The 16,565-nt window shown below is 42.3% G+C and overlaps 2 protein-coding genes across 2 annotated transcripts; both read left to right on the top strand.

The window, feature by feature from the left end:
* The first annotated feature begins 3,064 nt into the window (after positions 1-3,064).
* Positions 3,065-8,160, top strand: LOC133560342 (cornifelin homolog A-like). The gene is made up of 4 exons (XM_061912785.1): positions 3,065-3,175; positions 3,338-3,452; positions 5,130-5,284; positions 5,383-8,160. The coding sequence occupies exons 1-4, from the start codon at positions 3,125-3,127 to the stop codon at positions 5,500-5,502; spliced, it is 441 nt and encodes a 146-aa protein (XP_061768769.1). The 5' UTR covers positions 3,065-3,124; the 3' UTR covers positions 5,503-8,160.
* A 2,717-nt stretch (positions 8,161-10,877) lies between these two features.
* LOC133560340 (UDP-glucuronosyltransferase 2B31-like) lies at positions 10,878-14,981 on the top strand. The gene is made up of 2 exons (XM_061912784.1): positions 10,878-10,980; positions 13,001-14,981. The coding sequence occupies exon 2, from the start codon at positions 13,004-13,006 to the stop codon at positions 14,582-14,584; it is 1,581 nt and encodes a 526-aa protein (XP_061768768.1). The 5' UTR covers positions 10,878-10,980; positions 13,001-13,003; the 3' UTR covers positions 14,585-14,981.
* The last annotated feature ends 1,584 nt before the right edge of the window (positions 14,982-16,565 follow it).

Below are 16,565 nucleotides of genomic sequence, written 5' to 3'. Positions count from 1 at the left end.
GATAATAATCTTTGTGAATAATACATGGTTTCATATCATATGTGAGGTTAGATATAATTATTGAATATCATTCAAATTAGGAGTGAGATTACCACTACGGTGTTAATGCTTGAGTTGGTCCCAGGCCCCTGTGTAGTGGAAAAAGTTGGGCCTAGGGCTGGGCAATATGGCCTTTTTTTAATATCTCAATATTTTTAGGCCATATCGCGTTATACGATTTATATCTCGATATTTTGCCTTAGCCTTGAATGAACACTTGATACATATAATCACAGCAGTATGATGATTCTGTGTCTACATTAAAACATTCTTCTTCATACAGCAATAATATATGCTACTTTTAAACTCTCATGCAGAGAAGGAAATCACAACTAAGTCAATTGACCAAAATTGTATTTTATTAAAGTTATTAAGCAATGGCACAAACGATCATGTCATTTCCAAAACAGAAAGTGCAAGATTGTCAGACACATTTTAACTGTCAAATAAAAATGAGCTGCATAATAGGACGTTATGAAATTCTCTTCATTCTCTAGCTTGTGACTTTTGAAATGATGCTACATATTAGCAGTGATGCTACTTTTTTATAGCAACGTTTTTGGCCCATACTTGACAAATTACGGTTTTCTGTTCCTGAGTAGTCCTGGGTTCAATCCCAGGCTCGAGATCTTTCTGTGTGGAGTTTGCATGTTCTCCCCGTGACTGCGTGGGTTCCTTCCGGGTAATCCAGCTACCTCCCACCTCCAAAGACATGCACCTGGGGATAGGTTGATTGGCAACACTAAATTGGCCCTAGTGTGTGAATGTGAGTGTGAATGTTGTCTGTTTATCTGTGTTGGCCCAGCGATAAAGTGGCGACTTGTCCAGAGTGTACACTGCCTTCTGCCGGATTGTAGCTGGGATAGGCACCAGCGCCCCCCGCCACCCCAAAGGGAATAAGCGCTGGAAAATGGATGGATGTTCGACATATTCCCACTTGAAGCCAAACCACCGCCAGACGATGGACCCCCTGCTGTTTTTCTTGGGAATGAATTCTTCCTTCATTCGCACCTTCTTTCTCTCGTATTACCACTTGCACGGCTCTGCTAGCATCACAGCTAATGCTACCCAGTCTGCTACCTCTCTGCTCCGTGAGGGCGTATACGTATGTGACGTATGACGTGACAGTTTGTGACGTGTGTAAGAATGTGCGCCTGCTGGTCTGTGAGGAGGAGATACAGGAAGGAGTGGGAAGAGCCTGTAGTGTAATGCCCGCAGCTAAAAGCAACTGCGTGAGAACGAATACTCGAATATCACGATACAGTCATTTTCTATATCGCACAGAGACAAACCCGCAATATATTGTGTATATCGATATATCGCCCAGCCTTAGTTGGGCCCCAAGGTCAAAAAGATTGAGAACCCCTGCACTATGCAAAACTTGCAAATGAGACTCAGAAGTGTAAGAAAACAAGATACAACAGGACAGCGGAGTTATCATTATCCATCCATCCATCCATTATCTTCCGCTTATCCGAGGTCGGGTTGCGGGGGCAGCAGCCTAAGCAGGGAAGCCCAGACTTCCCTCTCCCCAGCCACTTCGTTCAGATCTTCCCCGGGGATCCCGAGGCGTTCCCAGGCCAGCCGGGAGACATAGTCTTCCCAACGTGTCCTGGGTTTTCACCGTGGTCTCCTACCGGTTGGACGTGCCCTAAACACCTCTCGAGGGAGGCGTTCAGGTAGCATCCTGACCAGATGCCCGAGCCAACTCATCTGGCTCCTCTCGATGTGGAGGCGCAGCGGTTTAACTTTGAGTGCCTCCCGGATGGCAGAGCTTCTCACCCTATCTCTAAGGGAGAGCCCCGCCGCCTGGTGGAGGAAACTCTTTTCGGCCGCTTGTACCCGTGATCTTATCTTTTCGGTCATGACCCAAAGCTCATGACCACAGGTGAGGATGGGAACGTAGATCGACCGGTAAATTGAGAGCTTTTCCTTCCGGCTCAGCTCCTTCTTCACCACAACGGATCGAAGACGCATTACTGAAGAGGCCGCACCAATCCACCTGTTGATCTCACGATCCACTCTTCCCTCACTCGTGAACAAGACTCCTAGGTACTTGAACTCCTCCACTTGGGGCAGGGTCTCCTCCCCAACCCGGAGATGGCACTCCACCCTTTTCCGGGCGAGAACCATGGACTCGGACTTGGAGGTGTTGATTCTCATTCCGGTCGCTTCACACTCGGCTGCGAACCGATCCAGTGAAAGCTGAAGATCCCGGCCAGATGAAGCCATCAGGACCACATCATCTGCAAAAAGCAGAGACCTAATCCCGCGGCCACCAAACCGGAACCCCTCAACGCCTTGACTGCGCCTAGAAATTCTGTCCATAAAAGTTATGAACAGAATCGATGACAAAGGACAGCCTTGGCGGAGTCCAACCCTCATTATCAGCCCACTGTTAAATGTTTAACAAAAAAGAGACTTTTATTAACACAAGTAGCAAAAATTGGTAACGTTGAGTACTAGTATCGATTCCGATCTACCAGGAATTGGTAACAAATGTAAGCGAGACTATTCCCCAATGACAACTCTTAAAAAGTAGATTTTAGAAAATTATTTAGAAGCTTATTAAAAATAACAGAAAATAAAAATGATCTATGTGTTCGACCCATGAAACGGCATTTTGTTTCAGAGCAATTTAGTCACGTCACGTAAATCATGAATCCTAAACTTTCCAATCAAGTCTTTACTCGTGCGTACTTTATGTTCGGTCCCATAACAGTAATACCAGTGTGAATGCCGCGCAAGCATCTTTTTGTCATTTTTGTTCTGGACCTCAGACTTTAAAGCCGAATGGAATTTGCACCTGTCCTATTATGATGCTACACCGTGTACACTGCTGGGTTTGACACGTTCTGTCACGTAAAACACTGACTTTAATCATATTGTCCGATCAGCACAAAAAAAGTATTCCTATTTGGTATTCGAGAACAAATTTACACTGACGCACTTTTCAATAAGTATATCTTATCTTAATCTTATCTCAATCGGTCTGCTGGACACGTCCGATTTGGCACGCTATACGACTGGCTTGACCTGTTGGTGCTACACGCATGTCTATAAAATAAGCGCGGCACAGGTGCTCATGCATCAGTCGCCTTCTTTGCAGACCTGGCCACACACAGCGTGCACTCTGGTAAGATGTCCATCGACAGTATCTTGTTTACTTTGACTTTTGGGGGAATTGAATGGCCTATAATGATGCATGCACTGAACTCTTAAAATCAGCCAGATAGGTGATTATCATTTTTATTTTTCTTATCAACGCACAACTCTTCCCATGTATTTTCTCCATCAGCCAGCCATGTCTCAACAACTGAGCCAACCCAAGCCCTTCACTATGACCACCATGACGTCCATGTCAAACCAGTGGAGCTCGGGCATTTGCGACTGCTTCCAGGATTTGACTTTTTGTGAGTGAGCCCCTTTGTCCTCGTGCTCGACCAAGTGTGAGCACGAAGCTGATGGCTGGGCCTGATGTAGCCTGCAGGAATGCTGCAGACAGGAGATGGCTGAAGCGTTGAGAATATGCAGGCACTATGATATGATGCCCCATATGATAAAACACTGAACTGCGTGCACTTTTAGGAGCACTAAAAGGCCCTGGGGTAGCAGTGGGAGTGTGATGTGAGAGCAACAGGCAGGAAGGAAAGCTTTTGCTGAAACAAAAGAGTAAAAAGTTGCCAACAGGAAAGTATAACTAAATCCTCAAAAATGTAGCACACAAGGGGCCGCAAGGAGCAAAAGCTTAAAAGCCTGGCGTAGGACGAGAGACACGGCTGAGTGGGGAACCCATGAAGGTGATTGTTAACCAGCTCCAGCTGATCCTCATCACTAGCAGTGGAGATGTTTCAAATCTATGTGAGATTTGACAGGGGTCCAAAAAATATTTAAGCATATTTTTGGGCTTAATTAAGCATGTTGAAGCCTTAAAACAGCTGAATAAAACAAAGTAATAATACTACAGTAGTATTGGCCACTAGAGGAGACCAAACTTATCAGATCACACTGTTCAGTATCGTGGGCACCAATTGGCTCAGCCTATGCACGGCAGCATTAATATGTTGGATTAAACTAGCGTAAAGGTGACGGAAGGGTGTTATTTTACGTCAAATGGGCTTTCAAAATGTTAAAACTGCATTTATAAAGTCACAAATAGGTTAATTATGCTATAGCTAAGCAAATATTTGATGAATTTTTTTCCCATTCATCTGATTAAAGAAAAACTCAACTCCATCCCACTTCCGGCTTTACAATACTTAGGATAGCAATTTACTGATATATATATATATATATATATATATATATATATATATATATATATATATATATATATATATATATATATATATATATATATAGGTTGAGGTTACTGTGGTTTATTGGTTATACAGTACACAGTACTAAGTACCAGGGGAGAGCGGAATATACGTTAGGTCAGGAAAACACACAAGAGGCTATATCATCCCAAAATGCCTGTTTTGCAAGTTTCCCTGCTATATATATATATATATATATATATATATATACATATATATATATATATATATATATATATATATATATATATATATATATAGGGGCTTCACGGTGGCAGAGGGGTTAGTGCGTCTGCCTCACAATACGAAGTTCCTACAGTCCTGGGTTCAAATCCAGGCTCGGGATCTTTCTGTGTGGAGTTTGCATGTTCTCCCCGTGAATGCGTGGGTTCCCTCCGGGTTCTCCGGCTTCCTCCCACCTCCAAAGACATGCACCTGGGGATAGGTTAATTGGCAACACTAAATTGGAACCTAGTGTTTGAATGTGAGTGTGAATGTTGTCTGTCTTTCTGTGTTGGCCCTGCGATGAGGTGGCGACTTGTCCAGGGTGTACCCTGCCTTTCGCCCGATTGTAGCTGAGATAGGCGCCAGCGCCCCCCGCGACCCCAAAAGGGAATAAGCGGTAGAAAATGGATGGATATATATATATATATATATATATACACACACACACACACACAGTATACAGCCCAGCCCCCAGCCAAATGGTTTTAACCCAATGCGGCCCCCGGATCAAAAATGACCAATAATCGCACAATGTGTTCTTTACAGGTTGTTTCGCCTGCTGGTGCCTTCCGTGCTTCACGTGTAAAACGTCAGTGGATGCCGGAGAGTGTCTCTGTCTACCGCTGCTGGACACCTTTGGGATCATCCCGCCCATAACCACCGCCCTGAGGGTGTCTGTACGTCAGCGCTACAATATCGAGGTAGACAACAACGTCACACTGTCCAAAAAGAAGTTTAGTGGATTTTGGTTGAAGGTGTTATCTTCCTGTTTATCTGACTGGATGTGTTTTGTCCCCAGGGTACAGTGTGCAACGATTGCGTGTACGCTTGTTGCTGCGGGCCATGCTCATGGTGCCAAATAGCCCGAGAGATGCAAGTCAGAAGGAATCCCATAACATTTGTCAACATGGCCGACTGAAGGAAAGGAAGAAGGAGAAAAAACCGCCCCCAAGCCAATTATTTCGACGCCATCTTGAAGCCAAAGGCACTGTGTGTCCATTTCCTTCAGTGCAAGACACTGACAAGATCTGGGATTGCCTCTCTTGGAATGCCACAGAGCAGCTTATTAAAGTTTGGAACATATTTAACAACTATATGGCATGAGAAACTTGACCTCTGTGACATTGCTAGAGTCCTTCGTAAATATTATCAAGCTTTTGTACACTAAGCCATATGTGTCCTAAACCTAAAAATATAAATAAACAAAACAAGAAAACTACAAAAAACAACAGCAAAAAAAAAAAAAGACAGGGAATACATTGAAATGTTGGTATTACTCCCACAAAGCTGAGCTCCAGACGGTTTTAAATGTAACCTAAGTCTGAGTGGCTTTTAGACTTACTGTAACCGGTAATAATTTGTGAATACAAACGTACAATAGCATTTGCTTAGGCAAATATTTTTGATTATGTGTTTTACTTACAGATTGACGGATAATTTGCTTTGAAATCATAAGTCAAGGTGACCTGCGACATATTAGGTATTTATGTTTGATAACATGCAGTACATTTTTCTTTCAAAATTGATAGAACAAATACATTTAACCAGAAAGTGCATTCCGTCTTATTTTCATTTATTTGATCATTTCATTTTTATATTTATGGGGGCTGGTCACATTAAATCAGGGGTGTCAAACGTACGACCGGATCAGGCCCGCGAACAGGTTTTATCCGTCCCGCGGGATGATTTTGCCAACTATAAGAATTAAAGGCCTACTAAAATGAGATTTTCTTATTCAAACGGTCATAGCAGGTCCGTTCTATGTGTCATACTTGATCATTTCGCGATATTGCCATATTTTTGCTGAAAGAATTTAGTGGAGAACATCCATGATAAAGTTTGCAACTTTCGGTGCTCAGAGAAAAGCCTTGCCTCTACCGGAAGTCGCAGACGATGATGTCGCAAGTGTGGGGGCTCCTCACATATTCACATTGTTTATAATGAGGAGCCTCCAACAAAAAGTGCTATTCGGACCGAGAAAACAACAATTTTCCAATTAATTTGAGCGAGGAGGAAAGATTTGTGTTTGAGGATATTGATAGCGACGACTAGATTGCATTGGGATTCCGATGTTTTTAGACACATTTAGTAGGATAATTCTGGGAAATCCCTTATCTTTCTATTGTGTTGCTAGTGAGTTAAATAGTACCTGATAGTCGGAGGTGTACGTCCACGGGTGTCTTGACGCGCAGTGTCTCAGGGGAGTCGACGGCAGCTATGGACGGGGCAAGCTCAGCTTTTCTCTGGTAAGAAGCGACTTTTTAACCACAATTTTCTCACCGAAACCTGCTGTTTGCCATTCTGTCGTGTTTTATGTTCGCTTGACCGCGCTCTGATCCATAGTAAATTTTCACCTCCAGGAATTTTAAACAAGGAATCACCGTGTGTTTGTGTGGCTAAAGGCTAAAGCTTCCCAACTCCATCTTTCTACTTTGACTCCTCCAATATTAATTGAACAAATTGCAAAAGATTCAGCAACACAGTTCTCCAAAATACTGTGTAATTATGCCGTTAAAGCAGACGACATTTAGCTGTGTGTGTGCGCAGCGCTCATACTTCCTAAAAAGCTGTGACGTCTTGCGTACACGTCATCATTACACAACGTTTTCAAGACGAAACTCCCGGGAAATTTAAAATTGCAATTTAGTAAACTAAAAAGGCCGTATTGGCATGTGTTGCAATGTTAATATTTCATCATTGATATATAAACTATCAGACTGCGTGGTCGGTAGTAGTGGGTTTCAGTAGGCCTTTAACCGGATTTTTTTGAATGAAAGAAACAGCTGTTCTAAATGTGTCCACTGGATGTCGTGATAGCAATTCTTTGTATCTTTGTAGGTGATGCTAGATATGTACAAAATAAACCACATGATGTTAGTACATCAGTCGAGAAAAATTAGCAAACTACATAACTAACAAACTGTAATTTGATTTTGATATAATTTTTTATCTTGATAGATTGAAAATTAACTGACTGTTGAACATTATCACATAATATTTCAGAAAGTATGAATGACGAAAAATAAAAGGTAGAATATTAGATTAACCGCAACAGTTAAGTGTAAAAAAAACAACAACCCAACATTATAATTCGTACAATTTTAGAATGTGCTTGTTCTATTTTTAAACAAAGAAAACACTCTAAAGTTGTCTTTATTTTTAAGTTACCGTGCCGTGATTTTACCAGTTTGGCCCACTTGGGTGTAGATTATTTTCCATGTGATCCCCGATCTAAAATTAGTTTAACACCCCTGCATTAAATAATTTAGAGGGTCACTTTAATGATTAAGAAGCTCACTTTAATGATTTGGCATGCCAGATCTGGCATGCCTTTGAGTTTGAAAACTGTGCTTTAAAGCTTTGATGTGCAACTCGCATGGTAGTTTCTAATGACATGCTAAATTACTATGTTGCTTTTGTTATATAGGGGTCCCTAATCAATAGCTTTGCTTTGGGCCCCGAAATGACTAAATACGCCCCTGGTTAACAGCCACAGGTGAGAGTACTTGATCTGCAAAGAAAAGTTTGAAACTGTACTGGGCTCATATATACCAAATAAACTAACCATTAAAACATTTGCACTTTTCTACTACGGCTGGGACATAATATTGAATATCTTTATATGTCATGATTGCTATGTCTGGTTTAAGTCAGGACCCCAGGATGCAGGCGCATGAAAGAAGCCGTTTTTATTCGTAAAAACGCAGGCAACACATAAAAAAGCAAGATCTGATGCTGGGAAAGGCACAAAGAGTAAAATGTGAGTGAAAAGCAAAGCAAACACAGCAAAATACAAAGAACAGGGCTGGCATAAGAAGCATCCTGATTGGCAACCTGGGACGAGTGTTTCCTGATTGGAAATCAGGGACAGGTGAGGGAGCCAGCGCTCAGACCAGAGGAGTGGTGGTAAAAGGAGGCAAACAGGAATTGGAACATAAAATAAGAGCGCGAGACAGGAAATAATACATAATACAAGAAACTAATGATAGCGGTGGTGACATGTCTATATTATCTAAAAAATAAATCAAAATCAGCATTAAGGGTTTGAATTGGGGGTTATCTAACCATAAATGATTCCTGGGCGCGGCACCGCTGCTGCTCACTGCTCCCCTCACCTCCCAGGGGGTGATCAAGGGTGATGGGTCAAATGCAGAGAATAATTTCGCCACATCTAGTATGTGTGTGACAATCATTGGTACTTTAACCTTAACTCTAACTTAAAATGGGACACCTTTAACACAGAGCTGAGATCAAGGCTGTTTTATATTGTACGACATATTTGTATGCATGTTTTTTCCAAGATGGCGCTGCTGTAGTGGCTGCTGTAGGCAGGAGCTCTGTGCTCTTGTATCATCCTTTTGTGTTTCCCTCTTGTTTTCATGTGTTATTATATTTTTTTGCCTTTTGGTCCGGGACCCTTTGGGACTGTGTGACAAGGGGTGTCACTTTTGTGACCTCTGTGGTGCTTTTTTTGTGGACTTCTGGATCTGCCTCCCGGGAGCCTTTTGGCCATGGAGACTAGCTGCTGGGTCTCTGCCACACCGGAGTCGCTTTGGAGGGACTGGAGGAGATGCGGATGAGGGGACAGGGCTGCGGAGCTGGCACTGAGCGCTGGGACGGAGAGGCTTCGCGGTGTCTTGGCTGGGTGAGCAGGTGTCGGACACCTCAGTCACCTTGGACGTATCATCGTTCATCCATGCGGACTGGACACTGGCCGAGAGTGGAGTCGGCTGTCTTGGTTGCTTTGTTGGGTCTGCTCCTGTCTCTGGCCATCCTCCCTCCACCCCAGCGGACGATGGCGTGGAACACCGCAGAGGCCACCACAGTGGATATGTTTCTTTTACTTTTTATTCATAGCTGTATGTAGAAGTGTCTAGTTGTATCTGCTGCTTTAATGTCTTTAATATCCTATGTGTTCTTTGATGTTTGATGTCTCCCTCTTACACACATGTAAGAGGGATGTGTACTATGGCAATGAGTTGTTGTTTTTTTCCCTTGGCCTCAGTCTGCACCCCCTCTCCAGGGCCCAGGCTAAGACCGATTTTTTTATTTTATTTTAATCTTCTATTTTTTTCTCCCCCCCCTTGTTTACCTGTATCTCATCTTTTTTTGTAAGGGGCGCTGGAAGCCGGCAGACCCGTCAGCGATCCTGTTCTGTCTCCCTTTAATGTTTGTCTGATCTTGAATGGGATTGTGCTGAAAATTGTAATTTTCCTGAAGGAACTCTCCTGACGGAATAAATAAAGTACTATCTAATCTAATCTAATCTAATGTCTACATTGGATCAGTTTTAGCCTTTTTTCTATAATTATAAATCCGAAGTAATTATCAAGATGATGAATGTATTCGGCCTTGAGTTGGTAAAGTACACATATTTTTGTCCTACTTTGGCCAATCCCGTTCATTCACAAATATTCTCTCCTAAACTGCTCCTGCTATGGGGATAGCACCTAATTTGCGATAAAGATGTTGCATTGGATGTCATTAGATTGGGGGCCTATGTGTCCATATCAACCATGACTTAAAGTTCCACGGCATGGATGGAACTTTCCAGAGCTGTCTCTGGAGGGGAGTCGCCGGGGGGGGATGCGTAAACACAGCATCGTGTGAAATACCAGCAAAATCTTTGTGTCATAAAAAGTGACTCATGCCTGGAAAACAAATGAGCGTCGGTGGGTGTCGGAGGACTACGTGGGGATTGTAAATGAGCCACGATCTTGAGGCCGGGGACAATTGCAGGAAGGAAGCGCCTGTGAAGCGGCGAGCGTCCCAGGAGCTTGTTGGCTTCCAGACCGACCTTGAAAAGGTGCAAGGAAATGTCATTATTATTATTATTATTATTATTATTATTGATATTGTTGTTTTCAGAGCATTTTTTTGACACGACATCCCACGTTTTGTCTGCTTCGTCGCTATTTATTGAATATATTTATGACTATTTTCATCTTTATGGAATATATGTTTTCACAAACACTTTCATATGATGACACAACACAAGGTCACGAAAGACACCCTCAGACTTCATTTTCTCAAGGGCGCCACCTACAGCTTGCACAATACTAATAGAACAGACCAATGCACAAATGTTTCTTTCCAGGTATACAGGCAGGTTCATCCGAGGTCACCATGGCAACAAAAGAGACCCCAAGTCTGTTTTAAAGGAAGAATTTTAAGTGATTCCAGACGTGTTGTCTAACTTGCGTAAAAAGACGGTGCTAACACCTACTGCACCCACAACAGTTAAGGTTGCTAAACTGATAACCCGCCAATGTGGACTTTGACCCTGCAGGTCAGGCGCTGTGTGACATTATTGCACCCGTTTGGTGTTACATTGAATACATCTTGCAGGACCTCAGGAGGCCAACTTGTGGATTCTGATACAACAAACCCAACTGAGGTGAGATTTTTGAACATATTACACCAAAAATGACTGTGTTGTTCCTTTTTATTGAATCATTCCAATTGCCCATTATCTAATCTCGGAAGAATCCCTCAGGCATGTCGAGAGCACATAGTCAATAAAAGAAAAAGGGAAACAAACAGCATTCAAAAATTGACCTGCTGTTGTGTAATGTTTGTCGTCAGGTGTTCAAAGTAATGCAAAAAATGAGTCATGTAAAATAAATACACCGCGGTAAATACAACAACTTGTTTCCTCAGGAGCAAAAATATCTTATTTTTTACACAAAAAAGGATCTTATGTTTGAAAAGTATATATCCAGATTTTTGTAAATAATTACAAAACCACAATATATTAAAAATATTCGTCATTAATTAAGAATAAAACCGGTTCCCTGACTTTCTAAATTTAACAACACATCCACACATAAAAAATGTAAGTTAAAGTTAAAGTACCAATGATTGTCACACACACTTGAGGTGTGGTGAAATTACCCTCTGCATTTAGACTTAGACTTAGACTTAGACTTCCTTTTTATTGTCATTCAAATTTGAACTTTACAGTACAAATAAGAACAAAATTTAGTTTCATTTGCTTTTGGTAGTGCAGGATAAAAATTAAAAAAAAATCAATAAGGTGCAGATATAAATAAATAGATTACTGTACAGACAATTACATTGCACTTTTTCACATGCGTCCATGTTTATGGATGTATGTTATATTGTCTTTTTTATTCCAGCAAGTTAATCCATTTTGGGGGGAGTTGAGGGAATAATTTAATTATGATGCGTTCAAGAGTCTTACAACCAGAGGGAAAAAGCTGTTACAGAACCTGGAGGTTCTGCTAAGGAGGCTGCGGAACCTATTCCTAGAGTCCAGCAGTGAAAACAGTCCTTGATGGGGGTAGGAGGAGTCTTTGCAGAATTTCTGTGCCCTGGTCAGGCAGCGGCTTTTTGCGATCTCCTGGATAGGAGGAAGAGGAGTCCTGATAATCTTTTCCGCCGTCCTCACCACTCTCTGGAGAGACTTCCAGTCTGAGGCATTGCAGGCTCCGGTCCAGACAGAGATGCTGCATTTGACCCATCACCCTTGTTCACCCCCTGGGAGGCGAAGGGAGCAGTGAGCAGCAGCGGTGGCTGCGCCCGAAAATAGTTTTTGGTGATTTAACCCCCAATTCCAACCCTTGATGCTGAGTACCAAGCAGGGAGGTAATGGGTCCCATTTTTATAGTCTTTGGTATGAACTCACGACCTACCGATCTCTACAGTATATGTATAATACTTATTTTAAGGAAAAATAAATAAATTAATAATAAGGGGCCACACTGTGACCGAGTGCAGAGCTGTCCAAAATATGGCCGTTTTTGGCCCACAGCCGGTTTTTCATTTGCCTCTCGGCATATCATAAAAAAATAAAAAAATAAAAAAAGACAGAAAAGTGAATTAATTATGGATGAGGTGTCTGTTTTTTTAGGGTTGATCTCCTTTTTACATGGAATAGGAATCATTACATTTCTGCTTAAAAGAATGATAACATTGGAAAAACTTACAATGTTATGTTAAACACAGACCAATAGAGAGGAATAATCCTAAATCTAGAATATGTTAAAACATTTTGCTTAAATCTAGCCTCATAAAAGTACATTTTATCTTAATTTATGAATCTAATAGGAACATGTAGCTTAATCTTACTTTGTATCAATGACATTTTATTTAAATCTTGTTATGTGATAAGAACAATTTGCTGAAACTTAGGCAGATTTCTCGATTTCATATGTTCTTAAAATCACAAGAAAAATATTCTCGTTTTAGGAATTCCAGCTAAGCATATTTTGCTTACCATGTTATTAACAACACCTTTTCACTTGAAATGGGAAAAGCTGTCTCTTTTTAGGATAATTTGAGTTTGTTTAAAGTGTAACTGTTTTATTGTTCAAATGTGTATTTAATGACTCAGCGGCATACATGTCAACACGTTCAAAAATGAATTGTGTCTTATGTCTTATCTTTGCTGCCAGGAAATGTCCAACATCTTTCCAGTGCTCCTTGCACTTCTTGGCTTCCTGTCCCCCGGGCCTGCTGGCTGCAGCAGGATCCTGGTGGTGCCGGTGGACGGTAGCCACTGGATCAACATGGAGGTGATCCTCAAGGAGCTGCACTCCCGAGGCCACCTCCTCACCGTGCTGCACTCCCCCCACAGCTGGTACATTCCCACTAATGCCTCCTTCTACACGTCCATCACCATGCCCATGTTGGAGGACGGCACCAAAAAGAACTTCTACAATAGGATCCTTGTGGATGTTATCGAATGCCGCAAGTCCACCAACTTCCTGAAGACGTTTTGCCAGCAGCGCATTATTACAAAAATGCTGTCAGCAGGTCACGGTCTTCTCGCCGCGGCCGTCGGCAAGATGTTGGATGATCTGGTTTTTGTAAGGAAGCTTCAGGATGCCAAGTTTGATCTCATGTTGACTGACCCAGGCCTGACTGTGGGGGTGCTCCTGGGAAAATACCTCAAATTGCCAATGGTCTTCAATGTACGCTGGATTAATAATGGAGAGAGCCACTTCGTTACGTCCCCTTCCCCAGTCTCCTTTGTCCCTGTGTCCGGAAGTGAACTACATGACCAAATGGATTTTCAGGGAAGGCTGAAGAATATGCTGCATTACCTTTATAGTGTTATTGAGTTGTACTTTTACATAAACCCAAAGTACTCGGATCTCTTCCAGAGGCACTTCCCACCTGGAACAGACTTGCTGTCTTTAGAACGTGCGGCAGATATCTGGCTGGTGAGGTCCAATTTCGTCTTTGAATTTCCTCGCCCAACAATGCCTAACGTAGTCTACATCGGCGGGTTTCAGTGCAAAAAAGCTCGGCCCCTTCCTACTGATTTGGAGGCCTTCATGCAGAGCTCCGGGGAACACGGGGTGGTGGTCATGTCCTTGGGGACACTGGTCTCTGCTCTGCCTCGAGAGGTCACTGAAGCTATCGCGGCTGCGTTTGCTCAGCTGCCTCAAAAGGTGATCTGGAGGATCAAGGGAGAAAAGCCTTCATCTTTGGGGAACAACACTCTGTTGGTGGACTGGCTGCCTCAGAACGACCTTCTGGGCCACTCCAAAACACGGGCGTTTGTTGCCCACGGGGGCACCAATGGCATGTATGAGGCCATTTACCACGGGGTTCCGGTTGTAGGTCTGCCGCTGCTCTTTGACCAGTTTGATAACGTCCTCCGGCTGAAGGTACGTGGGGCTGCCCGGGTGCTGGAGGCAGAATCGCTCAACCAGGAAGACTTCCTTGAGGCTATTAAAGACATTCTGGAAACTCCGTCATACCGCGACAACATACGCAGACTCTCACGTCTCCACAACGACAACCTCATGTCTCCATTGGACGAGGCCATCTTTTGGATTGAGTACGTCCTCAGGCACCAAGGAGCACCCCATTTGCAGCCGGCATCATACAGCCTGGCCTGGTACTCCTACCTTTGCCTGGACGTGCTTCTTGTCTTGGCTGCTGTCATCATAGCCTTTATATGGACCTCCGTCTTCATCTGTAAGACCTTTTGCTGCCGAAGGTTGAGGAGGAAGATTAAATCAGAATAATTAGTTGTGTCTAATAAACCTGAGCACCCGTTTTTGTTTATTGATGTCATTGTCAGTAGGCGCAAATTGAGCATTTTGCTAAACATTTACTCTACATTGGTACAGAAGACGGACAAGTCAAGGTCTTTGGTGTGTGTGGTGAGAGTGTTAGTGAGTCATCATGTTGGACTTTGTCGATAACTCAGACTGGCTGCACTTTCAAGGGGGTGATTGGATATGAATGAATGACTGGACACAAACAAGCTCTCCCTTTTACACCACGTGGTAAAAAACACTTCCTTAGAGCCATTGTCTCCATGCAGTTATTCTTCCCACGAAACAATTTCAATTGTATGTTCCTTTCCTGAGGTCCCTAAGCAAAGTTCATAACAATTACTAAAAGGTTATGTTCACAGTCAAAGGCAATTCGCTTTTTTTTTTTAATCCGGCTGAAATAAACACACGCTGAGAAACAGCTCCGTACCTGCCTACTTTATGGGTTCTAGATAAACCTATGGATAACGGAGACACATATAATAGTCTCCTTTTCAGGTGAGAGAGGACGCTAAAGGCAGTGCATTTAAGGCACGGCCCCAATATATTTGTCCGGGTGGAAATCGGGAAAAAAATTCGGGAGAATGGTTGCCTCGGGAGATTTTCGGGAGGGGCACTGAAATTCGGGAGTCACCCGGGAAAATCGAGAGGGTAAGCAAGAATGGGGTCAGCCAGTGCGGCTGTGCCAGATGTACGTTGGTAAACCTCACTCTCTAGTGCTGGCTGCTAGGCTGCCAGCTTTGACTTTCTGTCCAGCGGTCAGCACACTCACCTCTCAATACCAACAACCAGGGAGTAAGTCCCTATGCGGAATGTGGTTAAAAAGACACAGGGGCCAAACCACCTGGGCTACATATGCACTAAATGAGTCAGATTTGTCAAATAATTTCCTTTCTTCTATTTTCACACCTACATGTGAAGTCATAGATTCCATGCTGTATATCTCTAATGCGACAGTAAAGAAAAAGAATGCTATGTGCTAATAAGCTAGCGCAAGTAACATTTAAGCTTTGTATCTAACAAATACATTTTTCCACAGCTAGTTGGTGTTTGTAATGTTGTATTGTGTTAAAATGAAACTTGTGGTTATTATGATCATCAGAGATATAAAAAAAAAACGCTATTTAGTCAACTGTTTTAGGAGGTATCTGTTCACCAGTTCTCTCAAACAGCCGGGATGTGCTGACGTCATGTCACACAATTAAAATTTCTTTTTAGGGAACATTATGACACTTATTAAACAAGCAGGTTTCTATTTTATCAAGTACTTTAAAACACTGACCTATTTCAGCTTATAAAACAGTCCTTTCCACCACCTGCTTGTTGTACCCCACCAGGTAAGCTCCAATTTATTAGTGAAATGGTTTCAAACGACACGAGGGCTTAAGTTGGATTGGTGGAACTGGGTCATGTGACTGTGCCTGTTGGAGGAAGGCTTGCTGACAAATGAACACGTCTTTGCAAGGCCTAATCAATAGATTAGATATTAATTGTGATATAAACACATGGAACGATCGGAATGAAACTCAATGTAACGGAGTAAAAGTAATATTTCTTCTTCACAAAAATACTCAAATAAAAGTAAAAAGTGTGTTGCATTGAAACTACACTGACAAGTACATTTTATTTAAAAATGTACTTAAGTAACCATTTATTTATTGAATCAAAAATACTGTACTTCCATGACATAGTGAAATTGCAAACAGCTAAAATTATACACAAAGCAAACTATAACCTGCTACCCAAGAATATACAACAATCTTTCTCAAAATTGAGGAGAAATATAATCTTAGAGAAAAATGTAATTTAAAACAATTGTATGCACGTACAACACTTAAGATCTTCAGTATATCTGTATGTGGAATTAAATTGTGGAATGGATTAAGCAAAGCAACCAAACAATGTACTAACATGATCCACTCCAAGAAACTTTTCAAACTTAAAGTGT

This window comes from Nerophis ophidion, linkage group LG10 (genome assembly GCF_033978795.1).
Source record: "Nerophis ophidion isolate RoL-2023_Sa linkage group LG10, RoL_Noph_v1.0, whole genome shotgun sequence".
NCBI classification, from domain to species: Eukaryota; Metazoa; Chordata; class Actinopteri; order Syngnathiformes; family Syngnathidae; genus Nerophis; species Nerophis ophidion.
This window is presented reverse-complemented; position numbering and strand designations above follow the sequence as displayed.